At 51.7% G+C, this 20,780-nt stretch overlaps 6 protein-coding genes across 9 annotated transcripts; 4 read left to right on the plus strand and 2 right to left on the minus strand.

Moving 5' to 3' along the window:
• Window positions 1-551: 551 nt before the first annotated feature.
• On the minus strand, window positions 552-2,769 carry LOC6503722. The gene is made up of 3 exons (XM_001963824.4): window positions 2,254-2,769; window positions 1,687-2,191; window positions 552-1,622 (listed from the first exon to the last, which is right to left on the minus strand). The coding sequence occupies exons 1-3, from the start codon at window positions 2,577-2,579 to the stop codon at window positions 603-605; spliced, it is 1,851 nt and encodes a 616-aa protein (XP_001963860.2). The 5' UTR covers window positions 2,580-2,769; the 3' UTR covers window positions 552-602.
• Window positions 2,770-2,844: 75 nt separating this feature from the next.
• Window positions 2,845-4,982, plus strand: LOC26515541. Its single transcript, XM_014905749.3, has 3 exons — window positions 2,845-3,328; window positions 3,378-3,903; window positions 3,965-4,982. Exons 1-3 carry the CDS (start codon window positions 2,982-2,984, stop codon window positions 4,937-4,939), a joined length of 1,848 nt encoding a protein of 615 aa, XP_014761235.1. The 5' UTR covers window positions 2,845-2,981; the 3' UTR covers window positions 4,940-4,982.
• A 105-nt stretch (window positions 4,983-5,087) lies between these two features.
• Window positions 5,088-7,084, plus strand: LOC6503927. Its single transcript, XM_001963825.4, has 2 exons — window positions 5,088-5,934; window positions 6,001-7,084. Exons 1-2 carry the CDS (start codon window positions 5,107-5,109, stop codon window positions 7,018-7,020), a joined length of 1,848 nt encoding a protein of 615 aa, XP_001963861.2. The 5' UTR covers window positions 5,088-5,106; the 3' UTR covers window positions 7,021-7,084.
• A 2,328-nt stretch (window positions 7,085-9,412) lies between these two features.
• On the plus strand, window positions 9,413-11,438 carry LOC6503929. Its single transcript, XM_032452583.1, has 2 exons — window positions 9,413-9,791; window positions 9,854-11,438. Exons 1-2 carry the CDS (start codon window positions 9,485-9,487, stop codon window positions 11,341-11,343), a joined length of 1,797 nt encoding a protein of 598 aa, XP_032308474.1. The 5' UTR covers window positions 9,413-9,484; the 3' UTR covers window positions 11,344-11,438.
• Window positions 11,439-11,669: 231 nt separating this feature from the next.
• Window positions 11,670-13,769, minus strand: LOC6503721. The gene is made up of 2 exons (XM_001963827.4): window positions 12,791-13,769; window positions 11,670-12,728 (listed from the first exon to the last, which is right to left on the minus strand). The coding sequence occupies exons 1-2, from the start codon at window positions 13,643-13,645 to the stop codon at window positions 11,706-11,708; spliced, it is 1,878 nt and encodes a 625-aa protein (XP_001963863.1). The 5' UTR covers window positions 13,646-13,769; the 3' UTR covers window positions 11,670-11,705.
• Window positions 13,770-14,956: 1,187 nt separating this feature from the next.
• On the plus strand, window positions 14,957-20,774 carry LOC6503930 (defective chorion-1 protein, FC125 isoform). Of its 4 annotated transcripts, none has more exons than XM_032452610.2 (6): window positions 14,959-15,277; window positions 15,339-16,934; window positions 17,028-17,538; window positions 17,596-17,897; window positions 18,055-18,206; window positions 20,077-20,774. In XM_032452610.2, the coding sequence occupies exons 1-6, from the start codon at window positions 15,056-15,058 to the stop codon at window positions 20,729-20,731; spliced, it is 3,438 nt and encodes a 1,145-aa protein (XP_032308501.1). In that variant the 5' UTR covers window positions 14,959-15,055; the 3' UTR covers window positions 20,732-20,774. The 4 variants fall into 4 exon arrangements, with proteins under 4 accessions (XP_032308503.1, XP_032308501.1, XP_032308502.1 ...); XM_032452611.2 differs by having other exon boundaries at window positions 15,339-16,856; window positions 16,950-17,538; XM_001963828.4 differs by having other exon boundaries at window positions 15,339-17,538.
• Window positions 20,775-20,780: the final 6 nt, after the last annotated feature.

A 20,780-nucleotide genomic window follows, 5' to 3' on the forward strand; every position in this document is an offset into this window, starting at 1 on the left:
CGTATATCTATGCTTTTAAAATATTTCCATAATTTTGAGGTAATTTTATTTCGATTTCAGGCATTTTAAAACAAAATTTAACCTATTTGAAAAGTAACAGATATGTACTAATATTAATAGTAAGTATCGATAGCATCTGCGATAAAAATCTTCTAAAGTGTGGTCACATTTTGGCGTGGGAAATTTTCAAATTGTTTATTTAAAGCTTGCATTATTATTTTGTACAAAAGTTATCCTCGACGGAAGGTGAGACAAATAACGAGAAGAGAAAATATAATAGTAAGTTGCTATAGAACATATAAAAGATGAAAACCTACCTTGTTTACTCTCTTTTCCAGATCCATGGCGATCTTGCTGGGATAAAAGCTGCCTCCAGGAGTCACGTCCTCGGGAGTCTCAATTTGTAATAAGAAAACTGTTTAGTTAAGGATAAAGTTTCCCCAAGACAAACTTGTACTGTCTCTGTGTCCTAGTCATGGCTTCCATTGATAAGAATATCTTTAAAATTACCTTAATCCATTAATAAATCAGAACAACTCTTCTGTTCGGCTTTTATTTATTTTATAGATACGGGTCTGTAACGTCAATAACCTTTATATATTCTATGCGACATTTCCTCCTGGCCACCTTCTTGCTGACACAACTTCCCATATAAAGGCAAACACTGAGCAAATATAAAGAGCACCGACCAGAACATATACCGCCCACAGATCCGACTGCCGAATGCGCTTCTCGCGGTAGAGGTACCTGCTGCGAAAGTACCGCTCGCTAGCCACTTGGCCGGCCCAGTGGTGAAGCAGGCCCACCGCCCGGATGGACATGACCAGGTGGTCCAGATGGCCGGCCAGATGCGAGTGTTTTTGAAGATAGATTGCTAGCTGTTGCTCCAGAACTTGCTGGGACACCATGTGGTAGGCTCCAGCACGATGACCTCGTTCCGCCAACTGGAGTAAGGCATCCTGTGAGATAAGTCCAAAGATTAGCGGGTGGGAGCCGGCACTATCACGTTCCGAAAAGCGCTCCAGCTGTCTCAGGACCTCCTCCTCTAGCTCAGAGCTTACGACGATAGTTCGAAGCTCTAGTATGTTCTGAAAGCCAGTTACCTCCCTGAGGTCCTGCAATGTGGTTCGACTCATTATCGCTGTGTATCCCCCATCAACCAGGTCTTGCAAGCTGTCCGGCAACCGCTGGTGTAAGTGGTAGCGCAGGATGAGGAACAGCAGGGCTCCGTACATGGCCCGAACGACGAGAGTGAAGCACAGCCAGCTGGCGAAGAGTAACTGCATTGATACCCGCTCAGGCGGCTCGACGGGCAAGCCCAAGCTGGCGGCATAAACCGCCAGAAGCAGGGCCAAGCGGTCGCCTCGAAAACCGCCGACGGTTTGTCGAAAGTATATCATCACCAGGCCGGAAATGATGAGGAAGCAAACTACGAGACAGACCCAGGCCAGGGCCTGGAAGGGAAACGACCAGATCTCCAGGCTGGTCAGGTTGTGGGCGTTTAGCAAGACAAAGCCAATGATTCTATTGGAGTAGTGTGGAAAAACGGCAGTCAGGTTCCCGGAGTATTGGATGTGCTTCCTCACATAACCAATGGCAAGATGAGCTACGCGTCCTTGGACCTGAAGTGGTTTCAGGCACATATACATACGTTTGGCTTGTTTTAGAAATTTGTGGGCGACTTACCATCTGTTGGAGCAGCTTCTGCTCCGTCCAGGTGGTATGGTTCCGTTGCTGCTCTTCAAGGCCGTCGAACATAATGCTGAAGTTCATCCTCCGCGACAATTCCTTCAGAAGGTGGCCCTCTAGGCCCCATACGACTTGGTGCTTTACGTCGACCTCGAAGAAGGGAGAGATCCGCCGGGCCAAGACCACTAGCTGACAGCCGTGAAGATTACGGAGCTTAGAGGGGAAGTAGTCTCGACTTTGCCAGGCTGGACCTAAGAACTGATTGATCCTTGCGGGACTCGAGTTGTTGCACCGCCCAGGGGCATATGGGAAATAGGTGTGGACCAGAACCTGACCGCCTGAGCTCTGGGTCATCACGTTGCAGTTGATGAGCTGGTGGCGCCAACAGTACGCGAAGACGCCCTGCATGTCCTGGGGAATCAGGGCGTCTCGCTGTTGCAAGAAGATGAAGTAGTACTCGCTGCCGTCCGACATGGCAGTGTAGGTGTGGATCTCGATGTCACTGAGGAGAGTTAATGGTTTAAGTTGAAAGCTAACGCATTAAAATCGGACACTTCTTGTTACAGCAATGCATCCAGCGAGTCCACCAGGAGAAGGTTATGGGTGCGTGGTCCTTCGATGCGACGCGGACGACCGAACTCGACCAAAACCAACTGAATGATCATAGTGTCCACACTCTCGTACAGAAGCTGCATGATGTTCCGGTAGAAGTTCATCGGGCTGGGCCGCCGGCACGACAGGATCACGATGAAGGCGGGGGCAATGCGCTGGTAGAAGTCCTCTATGAACACCCTCAATGCCTGGGCCACGTGCTGGTTGATGGATGCAGCTTGGGTCTGAGCGCCGGAGTACTTCATGGACTCGAATAGCAGCAGGCTGGTCACGTTCATGGCGGCGCGATACTGACCATCTAATCCCCGAATGTCGGTGCCAGGACGGTTCCGTCGATATTTGTTTGCATCTCATTAGGGGTTCGAACTGGAATGTCGTTAGGACAAAGTCAAACACAACTATTGTGGGTCACGCGCGGGGTGGATGTTCTGGAAGTCTTCCTCCTGCCGTAAATTAACTATTTATAATATCCTGACCTTCATTCTATTCATAAAATTCAATATTTTATTATATATGTGTCAAGGATACATAAGATTCCTTCCTCTATTGATTCCCCCAAGACCTTTCCCATATTTGCTTTTAATTATTCTCTATCTTGCTCGGAGATCTAACCATGATATCTGGTCGGGGCTAACCTGGAAGCCGCAGTCTGGCAGTCAAGACGCTTCCTTGGAAGCACCATGAACACCACCGCGAGTCGTGGCTCTATCCAGGCCATCTATAAGAGCTACGTAGAGAACTCACGCATCGATATGCAGGGAGAAGATGCCAATGTGTACGTGGCACGGGCCCTCCGGCTGGTCATAGAGACTGTGCTGACCCAACTGAGTGCGACCCTGGTAGTGACTATCTCCACCAGAGAACTCGGCACCGCCCAGTGGTTTGAATACGTGATAAACAATCTGGTGGATTCTTGGCATTTGGCAGCCGTTCAGCTCCTGAGCTTCCGGGAGGACAGGCCTCCGGTTCGAGTGTCAGGACGAAAGAGAGTCAATCTGCTGCTGGTGGACTCCTACGCAGGATTACTGTAACTTTATTTCCACCTGTATTCCATTTCTATAAAGGGCTCTTTCCAGGGACACGAATATAACCGAAGATAATGCCGACTTTGACGATCTGGACTACTACTTTATCTTCCTGCAGGCCCGGGATCGTTTCATTCCCCAGCAAAAGCAGCTGATCCTTGACCATTGCCTGAACCACTATTGGCTCAACTGCAATGTGATGATCCAGACCGCGCAGGTGGAGGTCCTGGTGTACACCTTCTATCCCTACACGGCGAACAGGTGCCAACGAGCGGACCCTGTGCTGGTCAACCAATTCGATGGAAGGCAGTGGATGCAAAACGGTTCAATGTTCCCGGACAAACTGGACCAGATGCACGGGTGTCCGCTGACCGTGCTCACTTGGCACCAGCCGCCGTTTGTGGCGCTGCACTGGGATCCGAATTCGGAGGAGTTGCAGGCCAGCGGCTTCGAGATTCAGCTGCTGGAGTACATGTCGCAGCAAATGAATTTCAGCGTGCATCTCAGCAATCTCTCTCTCTTGCGGCCGGAGAAATACTACCTGGCGGAGGGTAAAGCTGAAGGACCTTTGGAAATAGTAAGGAGCCCATTGTTACCTAAAGATTTGACTTTTATGGTAATATTTTGTTCATTCATAGCTTCTTCAGCGCCGTGCCAACCTGAGCTTGGGATATTTCCGACAGACGGCTCGCCGCAAAAAGCTTCTGACTACACCCATGTCCTACTACTCCGCCAACTTGGTGGCGATCGTCTCTCTGGAGCGCTACCGCCTGGGACCCCTTGCCTTGCTCGTATTTCCCTTTGATCTAACAGTGTGGCTCCTCCTGCTCAGCGCCGTGACTCTCCACACGGGTCTTCAGATCCTACGGAGGCAGAATGGCCTCCAGATATGGGCTCTTCTACTGGGAGCCTCTGTGGGCCGCTGGCCTCGCCCATGGAGGTTCCGCATTATTGCCTCCCACTGGCTGTGGGCCAGCATACCCCTCCGGGTCACCTACCAATCCCTGCTGTTCCACTTGATCCGCCTGCAGCTGTATGAGAGCCCGCCGCTGCAGTTGGACGACCTTATAGGCGAGGGCTATCAGGCAGTCAGTACGGCAAACACGCAACGACTGATCCAGGAGGTTCCTCAGGTGGCCCAGAACCGGAGAATGTTTCACGCCTTGGACGCTGCTTCCGACTGGGAAGTCCTGGCCTCGCTGCAGCGGGATAGGTACGGCAAGATCTTTGGAATCGTCAACCAGGACGTGAGCCAGTCCTACCTGCAATCCTTTGCATCCATGGAGGAGGATGCCTACCACGTGCTGAGGCAGCCGGTGAATGTGGAGTACGTGGGTATGTACATGCCGAAACACTCCTACATGTACGCCAAAGTGGACGAGACTGTGCGGCGACTAGACGCCGGAGGATTCATCCTGGCCTGGCGCAGAGCCGCCTTTAATGTCCGTCGCTGGGATAGTGACCAAGAGCAGATGAGCCGCCAACTGGTCAATCACACTAAGCTATCGGGCATTTACATCGTATTGGCGGGAATGTACCTTCTGTCTGGAATTTTGTTCGCCGGGGAAGTCTTGCTCCACCGCCGGAATCAGAACGCTCAAAGTCGGAGGTAGTTCATTTCCGAAGTCCTCGTGTTTACTTTTGTGTTCTTCTGTGGTGCCCATCCCAGGCAACAAAACTTTTACCATTAATCACCATGACGACACAAATTACGGGGAAAGTCATACAGAATATCCGGAAGTCCAGCTCCAGTCATTAGATATCCGATATCCCCGGCGGGATGAACATCAGCGCACTGCTATCCTCCTATTACGACCTCTCCGGGGAACAGATGAATCATATCAACGAGTTCGTGGCCCGGGCGCTGCTCCACGTGGTCCATCACCACATCCTGAGCGTTACCCCGTCCTTGGTGCTGACTCTATGCTGCCGGAGTAACCACACCTGTAACTTCTACAATGAGATGATGAGTACACTGTTCCGCCAGTGGGGCCTGGCTCCGCTCCAGATCGTCAACGTGGAGCCGGATGTGCCGTGGCGTCCAGTGCCCGGCCGCCGGCACTTCAATGTCATTTTCACCGACTCCTTTGCTGCTTTCTCGGAGATCCGCATGGAGTACTATGCACGAGAGTACAACTACAACGAGCACTACTTCATTTTCCTGCAGGCCAGGGACCGCCTGCTCCAGGGTGAAATGCGACAGATCTTCGACTACTGCTGGCGTTACCATCTCATCCACTGCAGCATCCAGGTGCAGAAGTCTAACGGCGACATCCTCTTTTACAGCTACTATCCGTTTGGAGAGCAAGGATGCCGGGACATGGAGCCACAGCTTATCAATCGCTACAACGGGAGCATGCTTGTCGAACCGGAGCTGTTTCCGCGAAAACTGCGTAACTTCTTTGGGTGTCCACTGCGCTGCGCTCTGTGGCATGCTCCGCCTTTCCTGCGGCTATACGATCACCAAACGGAGGAGGAGGAGCAACAGCGCCCTTATGTGGGTGGCGGCTACGAGGGTCGCCTGCTCCTGGCGCTGGCCGAGAAAATGAACTTTACCATAGACGTATTGCCGTTGGCGAGCAATTTGCACGACAAGGCTCTGGAAATGGTTCGTTGTAATGATTTTTGATTCACCAAGATTCACTTAGATCTAATATTTTAAAATCATTTCCAGCTGCAGGAGGACAAGGCAGACCTGACGCTGGGCGGGATCCGTCAGACAGTGCCCCGCAGTCTTAAGGCCACGTCAACCGACAATTACCACCAGACACGCGCAGTCTTCGGGGTCCTGGCATCCAGCTATGAACTGAGCTCCCTCGACATTCTCCTCTATCCTTATCGCTTTACTATTTGGCTGGCCATCCTGGGCGTGGTGGCCTTTTCTGCCCTGCTCCAGCTCATGGTAGAGCGGTTCTTGCGCGAGCGCCAGACAGGATCCGCGTCGTGGCAGAATCTCGAATTGATCTTCGTGGGCATGCCGCTGATAAAAGTACCCAGATCCCACACTGCTCGACTCTATTGCCTAATGCTGATGATGTACACGCTGATCATCCGAACCATTTATCAGGGATTGCTATACCACCTCATCCGAACGCACCAGCTGAACAGGTGGCCACAGACAATAGAAGCGCTGGTCCAGAAAAACTTCACGGTGGTCTTGACATCGCAGGTGCAAGAGGCTCTAGAAGAGATTCCCAGTGTGCAACATATGAAGTTCCATCTGCTGGACGAAGCCGCGTCAGAACTTGACCCGCTGTACTTCTTGGGGGCGAATCATCAGCTGCGTAGGCACGTGACCGCCACTGCCCTAGACAACTTCATCCACTTCAACCGGCTGAGCGCGGAGCGAGTTCATCAAAGTGGCGGGTTGGGGGAGGGAGCCCACTACGAGCTTGTTCCGGAGGACATCATCAATCTGCCGCTGACCATGTACCTCCGCAAGCATTCGTTTCTGATCGACCAGATAAACGAGGAGATTCTTTGGATGCGGTCTGTAGGCCTCTTGGCGGTGTGGGCCAGGTGGGAGCTGGTCGAAAGTTACCTACGGAACGAGCAGAGTTTCCAGATCCTCGGCCTCCTCGAGCTATACGTTATATTCTTGATGGTTACGTTGGGGCTGTCCCTCAGCCTGGTGGTTTTTCTCCTAGAGTTGGCATCTCGTCGATTTTTGCATCTCAGAAAATTGTTTTCCTGATCAGGAACTAAAAAGAATGTCTCTAAAAATGTCTAAATACGAAATATTAGATAGTTTTGTAATAAAAAACAACAAACAATGTCTCGGTCATTGTACAATCTGGTTTTTTTAACGGATTTTTAACGGATTAATTTATGATTTACATCCAAAGTCCAGGATATGCATTGGTGGCCCAGAACCATGGTCATATCTCAGTCATTATGCCTCCGATCCTCAAGCGGATGACTTTTTGCGATTTGGGATTGAATTCCCGTCAAATCAGCGTTTAAATCTCGGAAAGAAATTTTCGATAAGTTTTTTTCCATTTTTCGTGCCGGAGCCCCGTTCAAAGTCCAGGATACGCATTGGTGGCCCAGAACCATGGTCATATCTCAGTCATTATGCCTCCGATCCTCAACCGGATGACCTTTTACGATTTGGGATTGAATTCCCGTCAAATCTGCGTTTAAATCTCGGAAGGAAATTTTCGATAATTTTTTTCCATTTTTCGTGCCGGATCCCCGTTCAAAGTCCAGGATATCCATTGGTGGCCCAGAACCATGGTCATATCTCAGTCATTATGCCTCCGATCCTCATACGGATGACTTTTTACGATTTGGGATTGAATTCCCGTCAAATCTGCGTTTAAATCTCGGAAGGAAATTTTCGATAATTTTTTTCCATTTTTCGTGCCGGATCCCCGTTCAAAGTCCAGGATATCCATTGGTGGCCCAGAACCATGGTCATATCTCAGTCATTATGCCTCCGATCCTCAAGCGGATGACTTTTTGCGATTTGGGATTGAATTCCCGTCAAATCTGCGTTTAAATCTCGGAAAGAAATTTTCGATAAGTTTTTTTCCATTTTTCGTGCCGGATCCCCGTCCAAAGTCCAGGATACGCATTGGTGGCCCAGAACCATGGTCATATCTCAGTCATTATGCCTCCGATCCTCATACGGATGACTTTTTACGATTTGGGATTGAATTCCCGTCAAATCTGCGTTTAAATCTCGGAAGGAAATTTTCGATAATTTTTTTCCATTTTTCGTGCCGGAGCCCCGTCCAAAGTCCAGGATACGCATTAGTGGCCCAGAACCATGGTCATATCTCAGTCATTATGCCTCCGATCCTCAAGCGGATGACTTTTTACGATTTGGGATTGAATTCCCGTCAAATCTGCGTTTAAATCTCGGAAAGAAATTTTCGATAATTTTTTTCCCTTTTTCGTGCCGGATCCCCGTCCTAAGTCCAGGATACGCATTGGTGGCCCAGAACCATGGTCATATCTCAGTCATTATGCCTCCGATCCTCATGCGGATGACTTTTTACGATTTGAGATTGAATTCCCGTCAAATCTGCGTTTAAATCTCGGAAAGAAATTTTCGATACGTTTTTTTCCATTTTTCGTGCTGGAGCCCCGTCCAATGTCCAGGATACGCATTGGTGGCCCAGAACCACCTCAGGCGTATTACGTTTTAAGATGTGTGCTTTGATTCCCTTCGAATCTGCGTAAAATCCTGCGTCAAAGTTTTTGATTACTTTATCCTGGGGCTTCGTCCTTATTATCCTTATTAAAATATTTAGTGTCATGTAGCAAAGTAACTTTTATTTTTATATTTAAGCAGTTAATCTTAGCGATTTGAGTTGCCGAGGGGGTGTCTCCCAGCGGTTTCGGTGGCGGCACGGATATTATCCGACTATTTGTAAACCCCTTACGGTCGACATGGTGATTGCATGTCCCTGACACTGAGGGGAGTGCTCCGCCAACCACCCAGACCGGCCCAACCACCTCTGCCCTCCACCCACAGGTGTCTGCTGGTAGTGCGTGTGTGTCTGTGCCTCTGATGGTGTTAATTTATGGTTATGCGCCTCATGCATAATACTGACACCGAAACCTGTCACGCACATGCCTCCGGAACGGACTCCGGCTGGCTGTTCCGAGTGGCGGTGGGGTCTCAGGGCAGGTTAGGTGGTTGGGCGGTTTAGTGGTGCCTTCTGTACGCAGCAATTAGTTTAAGTGATGAACAGAGATTTGTTAATGCATTACCCTTACATGCAGGACCCTAAAATTAATTTGAATCGCTCGGGGTTAGGTTTTTGTGAAAGCCGAATATTTGCCCAAGGGTAAACAGTGCGGTTCACTGTTGTAAGGCTGTGGAGGATATGATTTAATAATGAACTTTTTCCGTACATAAGCAATGTCTGCTTGCTGGGGCTTCCTGTTTATAAACATTGTTTATCTGGCTTAAACAATTAAAAAGCCCTTAGAAAATTACAGATAGGATTATACAACTTAGCAAAACCCACTCTATATGAATCTTTTAAACATTTTTAGTCTATTGATAATTAAATTATAGTTTTAAAACTAATTTAGCTAACAAAGAACCTAAGATTTTGGGTGCCATTGTCGATTTGTTCGACGGATTGGCAAAAACCAATCACATAAAATGGCGAGTATTTTCGCACAAGCGTCTCATTTCCACCATGGATCTCCGACTGGGTATATCTGGGTTCCTGGCAACTCTCCTGTTGAATTTCCGAGCCCAAGCTATCCTGTGGCCCGATCAGCATCCGCAAGAAGAACAAATGGCCATCCAGATAGCTGTAACTTTGAAGAGCATCCTTATCAACAGCTTTGCTGTAAACGCTATGGGTACATATATTGTCCCAGTCCACGAGCAGATGTCTCCGGATGAGGTTCATCTGGCAAATCGTGTCCTGGATCTCAGCCTCTCTAATATGCACTTGCCCATGCCCGTTGTTCTGAGCCAGCGTACTAAGAGTGAGGTACGTCTACCAACATTTTGCAGGGTTCTGTTTGTGACGAGAATGGAGCAAGTTATGTGAGTTTAGTTTTGCTCTCAAAAATTAACTTTCTTACCAAATCTATCCGGTGTAGTTCCATTGCATCGACCTGGGAAGAAAATCCCCTGTTTCTTATTGTGTGGCTGACGCCTCCATCCGGACGGAAGTTGGAGTTAATGAAGAAAATGTCCACGGTATTTCGATACTTTCTCCACGAGCGCTACAACATTAATTCAGTGATATTGGTCCCCGCAGTGCTGGGCGTTCAAGCTTATCATGTCTGGCCGTATACGCCGCATAATTGCGCCAGTACGACTCCGGTGGAGGTCTCCCTATCTGATACGACTATTCGCCATCTCTACCCCTCTCGTTTCAGGAACCTTCACGGATGTCCCCTGACCGCTATTGTGTGGAAAATTCCACCGTATATGGGGGTGAAGTGGAAGAAGGGCATGGTGAGTGGGTTAGACGGAGAGCTTCTGCACATTCTATCGAATAAGATGAACTTCACCCTGGAACTGATGCGTAACGAGCCATCTGACTTGATCGGCGGCGCCAGCTATTTGAACGGAACGTTCACGGGGCCTTATAAAATGCTACGCGAACGGAGAGCGAACTTTACAATAGGATGTGCCTCCTGTACGCCGGAGAGATCTGCCTACCTACAGTCTACAGATCCCTACAGTCAGATGGCCTATGTTATTGTGATGAAGGCGCCCGAGCGGTACAGCATTTACGAGATAATGCTCTTCCCCTTTGAGCGCTACACTTGGCTGGCCCTCGTTTTGGTATATTTGCTTCACAGACTTCTTGGAGTTCGACGGCGGCTGCCTGGCCCCTTTTTGGCCGGCTGGATGCTGTGGATTTTCGTCATCCGTGCCAGTTATGAGGCTTCAATTTTTAACTTCCTGCACAATTCCCCGGGGAAGCCATTGCCGCACACCCTGGAGCAGATGCTGGGCAATGGCTATCGTTTCATTACGGATCATGCCACCTTCCGAATGACACTCAAGCTACCGGACTTCCGGGACCGAACCACCATATCCAAGGGCCAGCCAGTGGACGTTTTCGATGCCTTGCTGAAGGAGAGATCACAGAAGATTGGAGCCTTCACCAGTCGCGCATTCTTGGCCTATCACTTGACCAAGAAAAAGAAGAGCAGGCATAGGTTTGTGATCCTGGCGGAGAAGGTTGTGGACAATATGCTGTGCATTTACTTCCCAAAAAACTCATATTTCGCCTGGGACCTCAACAAGCAGCTTTTTAAAATGCGTAGCTTCGGTTTGCTCCAACACTTCTCCGAGAGGCTCGCCTGGAGCAACATGCCCACGACTTCTGACGCACATGGATGGTCCGCCTCTATTGGCGGAGAGGAAGAAGACGCCGCCACGGGGTTCGCCGAGTCCATGGGATTTATCCTGGCCGCCTTTAACTGCTGGATGGGAGCCTTGGGCTTCTCAGTCCTTGTTTTCGGCCTGGAGCTGCTTAGCCGAAGGCGCCGCTGGCAGAGATTCGCCGATTTAATGGAAGGGATTTGATGGACAGCGGTCGATCATGAAAAAGCAAAGATAATTAATTTAAATTTTGAATAAGCTTTTTTTCCCTCTCGAACTAGAGATCGCACAGGATCAGTCAATGTCTTATCGATAAATTTAGAACACCAAACAAACTTTTATCCCATTGTAGCCATAGAAAATTGTGTTTAGAACGCTTTACTAGAAGCCTTTATTAAAATGAATAAAAATAAATATATTTGTGTATTTTTTAAAGGCTTCGCTTCCAAACAATTGCTGGGCAACTCCTATGTTAACCTATCGGTCATCGATAATTTGGAACATGTTTTTAAACTTTTATCTATGTATTTTGGCGTCAATCCTGTTTTTCATTGCCAAAATAAACGCTATGCCAAATAGTTATTAATTGCAGAAAGGGCCCTATGCAACCGTGGGCGAGTCCTGGACATCAGCTCCAATAGGAAGATCAAGCTGGCCAGGAATTGAAGCACCGCACAGCTAAAAAATATCCCTCCCAGGCGCCAGGGGGTCAGAGGCTTTGGTTCCAGGTTCCTGCGCTTGGCTAGACGCTCTATCCGGTCGACGTACATCCGCCTATAACGAGCTACAATCCCTGAGGACATCATGGCCATGAGGAGCCGGTCGATGGGACGCTTGAAGTAGGAATGCGGTCGCATGTACATGGTCAGAGGCGCGGTCATCAACGGCACAGGCAGCAGGGTCAGATGGTTTCTGTTTGGCCCGGAGCGGTAATTGAATTGGTAGACCGTGGGCTGCAGCAGGGGCACAGCTATCCCGGGATCGTCCTCGTCCCGGAGCCGAAGTAATGACGGCTCTAGGTTGAACACCACTTTCGTCTTAGTTATTTCAAGCGAATCCTGAAAAACGCCTTTCAAGGCCGGCAGCATGTGGAATACGTAGCCCTTCTCCAGCACCTGGGAGAGCTTTGTCAGCGGAGCTCGCAGCTCCACGTCCTGGAGAAGTAGGTACAGCTGGCCTGTGTAGGCGGCCCGCAGGATCAGGGTTTGCAACAGCCAGATCATCAGGAGGAAGCGGGCAAAGTTCCTCTGCGGGTTGTGCATAACCGTTCCGCCCAGCAAGCTGTACAACATCCCCGTGCAGGGCAGATGGTTTCTTCTTCCCAATACCAGATTCCGCAAGCAAGGTACCGTCATTATAGAGAGGCTGGCGATCACCAGAATGCCGGAGGCCAGACTGGCCAGGATGCAGTACCAAATGATGTGGCGGAATGGGCGTACCAAGCGCTGCATCGGCGAAAGTGACCCGCCACTAGGAATAATAAGGACAATGGAGAAGCTGGTATAGGAGACAGAGGGCAGCATCAACTCCGAGCGGGCCTTGCTGTACATGTAGCAGACGAAGGTAAGGTTAACCTGGCCGTCCACCATCTAAGAAAGATTGGGCATATATGAGGGACCAACATTTGTATCTTCATTTATCCGTAGATTACCATTTTGAGTATGCCCGTATAGTTGCCATCGGGCAGGATTTCACCGCGGTTTTTGTCCTTGGGCTCCACCAACTTAATGCTGAAGTTCATCCGCTCCGCCAGAGCACGGGAAATCATTCCCTCAATGCCATGAAGAATCCTGCCACCTGGTACTTTTTTGTCATCCTCCAGAATAACATAGGGCCGGTGTTCAAATGTTGCTACGACCATCTCGCATCCGTACATGTCGTTCATCTTGCTGGGAAAGAGTGGCTTCGTCAAGCCGAAGCCTGTGTAAGGAGGTGGCAGGTGGTGGAAAGCCGTGTAGAAGACTGGCAGCGAGGACTGGCAGCGGTGTGGCCCGTACGGGTAGTAGGTGTACAACTGGACAGTTCCGTAGCGGGGGAGAAAGACAACCACGTTCAGAACATACATGTTGAGCAGGCGCCGGAACATGATCTTGATGGACTCCATAGGCTCGTCCTCCACGCCCGTGTAGACCAAGACGAAGTAGCCGTTTCTCTTGTAGGGACTGCCCACTTGGATCAGGTACATCTCCAGCCGGATGTAGGCCCGAAGGCTGTCCACAAACCAAATGGCGATGGGTCTTCCCGTAATGCCGCTCAGAGGCGGCAGCTCCTTCATGTTCTCGGTCTCCTCCACTTGGTCGTCCTCGAGCAGAAACTGGACCTTGTAGCTGGCGGAGCATTTGCTTAGTGTGGCGTCGATAAGGTCATTGTGGTGCCCTCGACTCTGCCGGCTCGTGGCGAACTGGACTATTGCCAGCGGAGTACAGGTGGCCCGACCGTAGAAGCTATCGATGGCCCAGACGAGGGCGTAGACCAGGCTCACGTTGTGCACTCCGGTGGGCAGCATTGCGGATGACGCCTTCGCAGCGACTGTGTCCGGTTGACCACGTCCATTGCGTGATATTGGAGCAGGAGCTCGTTACTGTCATAGTTGCGTGCCGGGAAGTCTATCGCCGGGAAATCTGTAAGTGCATTAAAAAGTTCCCTAACTGTGTAATTTAAGTTAAATGAATATTTATGCCTGTGTTGATGCCATTTTTTTGGCGGGTTGACTGGTTAACTTTTATATTTGATTCCTATAACTAAATGATAAATAAATGTATTTGCACTCACTGGCATTTACGGAAATGGGTCAATAAATATGTGTTGACTCGGCGAATAACAAAAAAGTAAGTAAACAATTTTTAACACCTTCGGAACTGTCCATTTTCTGGTTAGTCAGGAGTATTTTTTACAGCCAAAACAAAAGTAAAACTCAACAAACTAAAGTTGTTATGCTATGGCAGGGATTTGGTCTTATAGATTTTTAAAAATGCTAATTCAAAATGAAGTCATCTAGTCATTCTAGTCTCGTTTTTCCATTAACCTTTGAAATATGACTTTTTTGAATCAGTTGTCTTACGCATTCTGGCTAGCTCCATGAGTAATTCAACGATTCTCACGGAGATGGTCAGATACCAGAGATATGTATCATGTGTCGGAGGTCGCTGTGCCGTCGATCTTTCTTCCACTTTTCCAGTTTCTCCATTTTTCGCTGACCTCTGCGAAAGCACCCGCCGTGGTGATGAAAACTTTTGTTACTCTTGTCGCTACAAGGTGGTCCACCTCCGCGCCACCACTCCGCACCCACTGGTGCTTTCCGCTGAGCTCAGCCACCTTGCTGGTGACACACAAACGATCGCGAATTCCGAGGGGCGACACCTGAAGGGCAGCCCCCGCCAAGGGCCTCCAAAAAGTTCAGGAGCGGATGTCGCCAAGCAGGCGCCTCAAGATGAGTTTTAAGTAAAGAAATATACTTATCAGCCCTTCCGTGTGGCTCCGGGCCTGTTCCGCCGGACGGACTGTTAACAGTGCATCATTTGCGCTGATTTCGTGGAAAAGCTTTGGAAGAAATAGTTGAGCAAGGTTTTTTGCTGGCGGCTGCACTTGCTCCGCCGGCTGCTGTGGTCTTGTTCCCGATTCGGGGGCACACACACGGAAACGCTTACGGGTCTTTTGTTGCTCTTTGTTCCCTCCAGACATTTCCATTCTCCGGTGCGTGCAAAATGCTGCCGTGGAGTGGCAGCCGACCCGGTCACGAATTCGACGACGTCGGCAGTTTCTGGCCCGCCGGGCGGTGGCAAAAAATCTATTTGGGCCACTGTCCGACGGCAACTGGCAGTCAGTCGGCGAATGAGCTCCGGCAGACACTGATCGGTCTTCCAGCTAGTGTAGAAATTCCCCAGAGCTTCCCCAGGATCACTCAATCAGAAACAGGATGAGATCGCACAGCCAGATGCTGCTCCTCCTGGCGCTACTCGGCGTCCAGGTGGCAGTTCATGTTTCCGGCCAGTCTCCGGCGGAGGCGCAGCCCCAAGCCACCGTAACCTCCGGCAGCGATGCCACCCAGGCCCTCGACGAAATTGAACAGGAAGCAGCCAGGACGAAAGCCAACGAGAGCACGCAGTTTATCCGTCCCAGGTTTCCCACCCAGGATGAGGTGAGTGTGAGAGTTTCTAAAGTGTAAGGCATCTGAAAAAGACGTTCCTCATCCCCCATAGATGCTCTCCCAAATGGGTCCGCCCATTCAGCCCTTCTCCACTAACCTACCGGCCCTCGATGCCTTCTACATGATGTTCCCGGCTCTGGGCAGTCTGCTCCGCTGGGGCAGCGTCTTCCCCATGGGCTCGCTGCTAGGCGCTGTGCCTGATACTCTGCTCCAGCCCACGGGTGCTGCCTCCAAGGTCGTTCTCGTCCTGGCCGACGATGCTGCCGCCAAGACCAGAGTACCGCGACAGGATTCACCACCGCCGCCCCCCAACCCCCTCGATTGGGCAGCCAACGTGGGTCAGATGATAACAAACATGCAGGCGAACCCGCTGCTACCGCCTATGCCTCTGGACGCCACTCTGGGAGCCCCGCTGCAGAGTCTGTTGCCACTGGGTTCGTTGACCGGTATCCTCGGCCAGGCAGCTCCCGCTCCAGCCGTTTCTGCAGATCCTCCACCACCACCTGCACCTGTGCCCGACACCCCAGCTCCGGCTCCGGCTTCACCTCCATTTTCTGCCTTTGATCCAGCTAATCTGGGACAAAGCATAACCAGCATGTTGAGCCAGGCGCCACCCAACTTCCTGTCCCAAATGCCCGCTGTGCCGCAAATTCCGCAGCTCCAACAGTTTGCTCAGTTCTTGCCTCAGATTCCCGGACTCTCCCAAGCTCCAGTCGGCCAGGCCTCTGACATTTCCGAGGTGCGAGTGCGACCAGAGATTCCGTATGTGACTGGAACGCCTCAGATGAAGATCAAGACTGCCCTGGAGAAGGAGCAGGACAGGAGGCGGGAACAAGAAATGGACCAGGAGCAGGACCAAGAGAGAGTGCCGCTATTGTGGTTCCGTCTGCCCGTCGGACATGATAGAAATACCCAGGGAAAGCCCATCGAGGATCTGCGAGTGGAGGCCAAATTGAAGGCTTTCGAGCGCCAGGTGATAACTGAGCTGAAAATGCTCCAGCAGATCGAGCGAATGGCCAAGGAGATGAGGACGAGTGCCGCCACCGGCACTGCCGCCCAGTCATCGGACTATCAGCTAAATTATCCACTGAACCATACGCCTGTCCACAAGATCACCCGGGCGGACATCGAGCAGGCCCTCCGGGACGACTACGTCCGGCGACTTGTCCAGAAGGAGGCCCAGCGCCGTGGCTTCATCAACCGAAAGACCGGTGGCTACAAGCGACAGGCATTCGCCGAGGATAAGAATCTTTCTAAGGAGGAGATTGTCCAGATCATGGCCTATGCCTACCGGATGGCCAACGAGCAGATGGCGGAGGCGGAGAAAAGCAAGCAGGACAAGATTTACGCCGCCTACAGGTCGCCAGCAGAACGCCAGTGGTCGGAGGATCAGGCCAAGAAGCAGGAGATTCAACAGCCGAGGCAGATGATCCAGCAGAACCCCCTGATGATGCCACAACACCAGCAGATGGTTCAGCAGAACCAGATGATCCAGCAGAGTCCCATGATGATGCAGCAGAGGCAGTGGTCCGAAGAGCAGACCAAGATTCAGCAGGAGAGGCAGTGGACGGAGGAACAAGCTAAGCAACAGGCCATCCAACAGAATAACATGATGATGCAACAGCAGAGACAGTGGTCCGAAGAACAGGCCAAGATCCAGCAGGAGGAACAAGCTAAGCAACAGGCCATCCAACAGAATAACATGATGATGCAACAGCAGAGACAGTGGTCCGAAGAACAGGCCAAGATCCAGCAGAATCCCACCATGATGCAGCAGAGGCAGTGGTCCGAGGATCAGGCGAAGCAGCAGCAGCACATGATGCAGCAGCAGAGGCAGTGGACAGAGGAGCAGGCTATGCAACAGGCGATCGCCCAGCAACAGGCTGGTATCCAGCAGGGCCCCATGATGATGCAGCGGCAGTGGGCAGAAGAGGAAGCTAAAGCTCTCCAGGATCAGCAAACGATGCAACAGCGGCAGTGGGATGAGCGACAATGGGCGGATGAGAAGGCCAAGGCCCAGCAGCAGCAGTCGCTCCAGATGGGCCAGACTCCCATCCAGATGGACCAGGCTCCTATCCTGCAACAGATGCACCAACAGCCCATGATGCAGCAGCGCATGGAGCAGCTGCTCACCCACAACCCACCCACGAATCTAGGACAGCCGGCCGGAGACGAGGACCCCGAAGACGCAACCATGCTGGGCGAGGCGGGTCCCCAGATGGCGGAGAACGAGGGAACAGCCCGGCACAAAGGTAATCTCTTCGGCGTCTTCCGCAGCCGTAATCCCAACTCTGAACTTTCGCCCGCAGTGGATCCCTTGGGACTCGGTGGAAACAAGCGCAAGAAGTCCAAGTCGAGGCGTCCCGCAGTTGTCAACTACTACTACCCAGCTCCCCAGCCACAGCCCCAGTACCAGGTGCCCCAGTACCAAGTGCCCCAGTACCAGGTGCCTCAATATCAGGCGCCCAGCTACGGCACATCCTACGGCGGCGGTGGCTACGGGTCTAATGCCTACGGAAGTGGAGGCTATGCCGCCAATTCCTACCAAAGGGCGGCCGTGGGCAACGAGGAGGTGGACGACATGCTCCGTCGACACCAGACCTTGGCCAGGGTAAGTGTCTTCCGAATCATAGTCTCCTAGACAACCACAACACCACCACATTGAGCACCACACGGCACACATCCCACAGTAGACTGTTGCTACCATTGATCCATTTCATGTACCATTTCATCTTTTCCCACGACATTAAACAGGCGACGCATTTCAGACAATAGCCCAGCCAGCAGCGAGTCAGGAGGAGAAGCAGCAGGAGCAGAAGACGACCACGACTAGTACCACAACCACATCCACGACGACGACGACAGAAGCCCCACCAGCTTTGGAGGAGCAGCCACTGTCGGAGCAACGAATTCACAAAAGGTTAGCCGCTTTCCACAGGGTAAAAGGTAGCAACGCCACTCCCAAGGGATGCGGCTGTGGTAGGTTGGACTGTCTGTGCGGGAGGAGTTGTCAGTGCGGAGCAAGTGCGCCCACAGTTTCTGCTGCTGCCTGCCAGTGCAGGGCAGGTAGACGAAGGAGTCGCCGGAGTGCCGAATACGGTACTCTGGAGACCATCGATGAAGGATCCCTCAACGAGCTGCGCAGGGAGTACAAGATGGGCCTCAAGGAGATCACCCTGAGCCCCGACGAGGATCCCGCCGAGGCTCTGATGCGCTATAATGCGGCCTCCATTCGTGAGGCCTTAGAGCGGGCCAGCCAGGTACCGTTGGAGATTGGAGGCGATGAGTACGCAGATGGAATGACGCATGAGCAGCAGTCTGAGGTGGCCGGCGAGCCCATTCAGGAGGAGGAACCGCAGTATCAGTCGCAGTACAACCATCAGGATTTCGTCAGGCTGACCACGGCAGCTCCAGAAACCACTACGGAGGCTCCAGCCACCACCACTGAGGCTACCGAGGCACCTCCGGCTGAGAGCACCACCAGTGCCCCTCAATCGCCTCACCAGTTGACCAAGGATGAGGAAATCCACAACCTGCACACCGTAGTCCACCATCTTAAGCAGGAGTTCATCCGGCTGAGTGCCCGGTGTCAGCTACAATCCAATCTGGCGGTGGATGACAAGGAAAAAAAGGCGACAAAGGCGTTGGAAGAGGAAAAAGTGAAGGAAGAGGTGGCCGAGAAGGATGGAAAACGGGAGGAGGACTCAAAGAATGAAGTAACCCAGCCTGAACCCGAGACAGAGCAAGACCCGGAACCCGATTCGGAGCCGGAAGAACAAGAAGAGTCTACAAAGGCTGAACAAGAAACTCAATCCCCATCGCCCAAGTCCTCCCAGCAGGCCAACGCCATAGCCAAAGTGGATGGGCAGAAGGCCACCGCTGAAGCTGTAGCTTCTGCCTCCTCCTCTAGTGCCTCGGCTGTCTCACCCAACCAAGGGGAGACCTACAACGAGGAGAACAGCTGGCAGCGCATCCTGGCCAACCGAGGCTACGACACCGAGTACCTCACAAAGGATCTGGAGGTGGCGAAGGGCCCCACCTATGAGGAGTACACGGACATGCAGGCGGATGGGGCCACTGATCCAACCGATGCCACCGATGACGATCCCAGCAAGGCCAAGAGGAACGCTTCCCTAGACGGGAAGCAGCAAGCTCAGCTCCTTAATGCGGCGCTAAACAGCCAAACGGGTGATTCCAGCGCAGAACCCTCTACCACACCTACGCCGTATGCCATGAGGGGAAAGTTCGTGCGCAGGAGGAGCACCAGAAGGAGCCACCAAGTACAGCCTAGCGACGAGGGCTGGACGCGCTCCACTCGCCAGGCAAGGCAACCGCCTCGTGTATACCCCAAGAAAGTGGTGGCTCCCAAGAAGAAAGTCAGCACCAAGGTGACTACCCGGGCGAGTGTGAGCACCACCAAGCTGGATCGTCTGGTGGATGTGCTCAACGATCTGCTGCGACTCCAGCTGCAAAGGGAGAGGAAGTCCCTTGGGGCGAGCCCAGTCCAGAGCAACAGCCTCTCAAGGGTCGCCAAGAGCCCTAGCAAAGTGATCAAGAGGAAAAGGCTGCGCCGGAGACAGCAGTCTGTTCCCAGCACAGCTCGTGTCATCACTCGATCCCCCCCAGCACAGAATCCTAAAGCATAGACCACAACCACATCCATAGCCCATAGCCTAACCCCAATCACTGTCCATTACTGTAGCCTAGATTATCCTAGATCGTAAGCTTTGCACTTTCACTAATCACTGCAATCATTCCATTTGCATATCCACATCCGTCCACACCATCAGTCCATCATCAGCACCGCCATCTGACATCGCCGTAGCACCACCATCCGATTCCGTTCCCGAGCCCGTGCTGGGCTCCGTCTTCGAGTTCAACGAGGGACTGCTGCATCCGTTCATGGGCCTTCTGCCGGTGGAGCGACCCGACGATCCCTGGCGCCGGAAGCCCTACGATCCCCATCGCCCTCTCTACTCGGGGGGCGGTAGCTATGCCGCCTATCTAAAGGATGGTCGTCGACGCAGGGACACCCACATCATGGGCCAGGCCACACCCGGACTTCTCACGCCCGGAATGCTGGAGCGTCTGCTGCGGATCAAGATGGAGTTCCAGCGCCGGTTTCCCCACCTCTACCAGGGCATGCTGAGTCATCATGCCAACCAGACCAGAGTTGAGGTGAAGCCTCCGGTTCTGGGCAGGGCGTCATCCCCCGAGAGCCTGACCAAAAAGATAGCACCAAAGGAGGAGGAACCCATATTCGAGCTAGGAGCTGCAGAGCGCAACCTCTTCGAGGACGAGGAGTCAGATCCCCTGGAAGACGATCCCGTCCAGGAGTTGGAAAACGAAAACGAGAAGGAGGAAAAAGAGGAGGAGCAGGAAAAGGAGCGGGACGATAACGATATCGATTACTTTAACTTTGGCAATGACGGTGATGATTATTAGACTTTTGTTACAATCTCAATAAAAACAAATATTTTTAATTAAACTAGTA

Source organism: Drosophila ananassae, chromosome XL (genome assembly GCF_017639315.1).
Source record: "Drosophila ananassae strain 14024-0371.13 chromosome XL, ASM1763931v2, whole genome shotgun sequence".
Classification (NCBI taxonomy): Eukaryota; Metazoa; Arthropoda; class Insecta; order Diptera; family Drosophilidae; genus Drosophila; species Drosophila ananassae.

Coding starts and splice junctions, on each gene's coding strand:
- LOC6503927 (XM_001963825.4), top strand. CDS start 5,107: ATGAACATCAGCGCACTGCTATCCTCCTATTACGACCTCTCCGGGGAA. Junction 5,935..6,000: donor ACGACAAGGCTCTGGAAATG/GTTCGTTGTAAT, acceptor AATCATTTCCAG/CTGCAGGAGGACAAGGCAGA.
- LOC26515541 (XM_014905749.3), top strand. CDS start 2,982: ATGAACACCACCGCGAGTCGTGGCTCTATCCAGGCCATCTATAAGAGC. Junction 3,329..3,377: donor GACTCCTACGCAGGATTACT/GTAACTTTATTT, acceptor GGCTCTTTCCAG/GGACACGAATATAACCGAAG. Junction 3,904..3,964: donor CTGAAGGACCTTTGGAAATA/GTAAGGAGCCCA, acceptor GTTCATTCATAG/CTTCTTCAGCGCCGTGCCAA.
- LOC6503930 (XM_001963828.4), top strand. CDS start 15,056: ATGAGATCGCACAGCCAGATGCTGCTCCTCCTGGCGCTACTCGGCGTC. Junction 15,278..15,338: donor GGTTTCCCACCCAGGATGAG/GTGAGTGTGAGA, acceptor CATCCCCCATAG/ATGCTCTCCCAAATGGGTCC. Junction 17,898..18,054: donor GACACCAGACCTTGGCCAGG/GTAAGTGTCTTC, acceptor GACGCATTTCAG/ACAATAGCCCAGCCAGCAGC.
- LOC6503929 (XM_032452583.1), top strand. CDS start 9,485: ATGGATCTCCGACTGGGTATATCTGGGTTCCTGGCAACTCTCCTGTTG. Junction 9,792..9,853: donor GCGTACTAAGAGTGAGGTAC/GTCTACCAACAT, acceptor ATGTGAGTTTAG/TTTTGCTCTCAAAAATTAAC.
- LOC6503722 (XM_001963824.4), bottom strand. CDS start 2,579: ATGAACGTGACCAGCCTGCTGCTATTCGAGTCCATGAAGTACTCCGGC. Junction 2,192..2,253: donor GACTCGCTGGATGCATTGCT/GTAACAAGAAGT, acceptor AACTCTCCTCAG/TGACATCGAGATCCACACCT. Junction 1,623..1,686: donor AGAAGCTGCTCCAACAGATG/GTAAGTCGCCCA, acceptor AAACCACTTCAG/GTCCAAGGACGCGTAGCTCA.
- LOC6503721 (XM_001963827.4), bottom strand. CDS start 13,645: ATGCTGCCCACCGGAGTGCACAACGTGAGCCTGGTCTACGCCCTCGTC. Junction 12,729..12,790: donor ATACGGGCATACTCAAAATG/GTAATCTACGGA, acceptor AATCTTTCTTAG/ATGGTGGACGGCCAGGTTAA.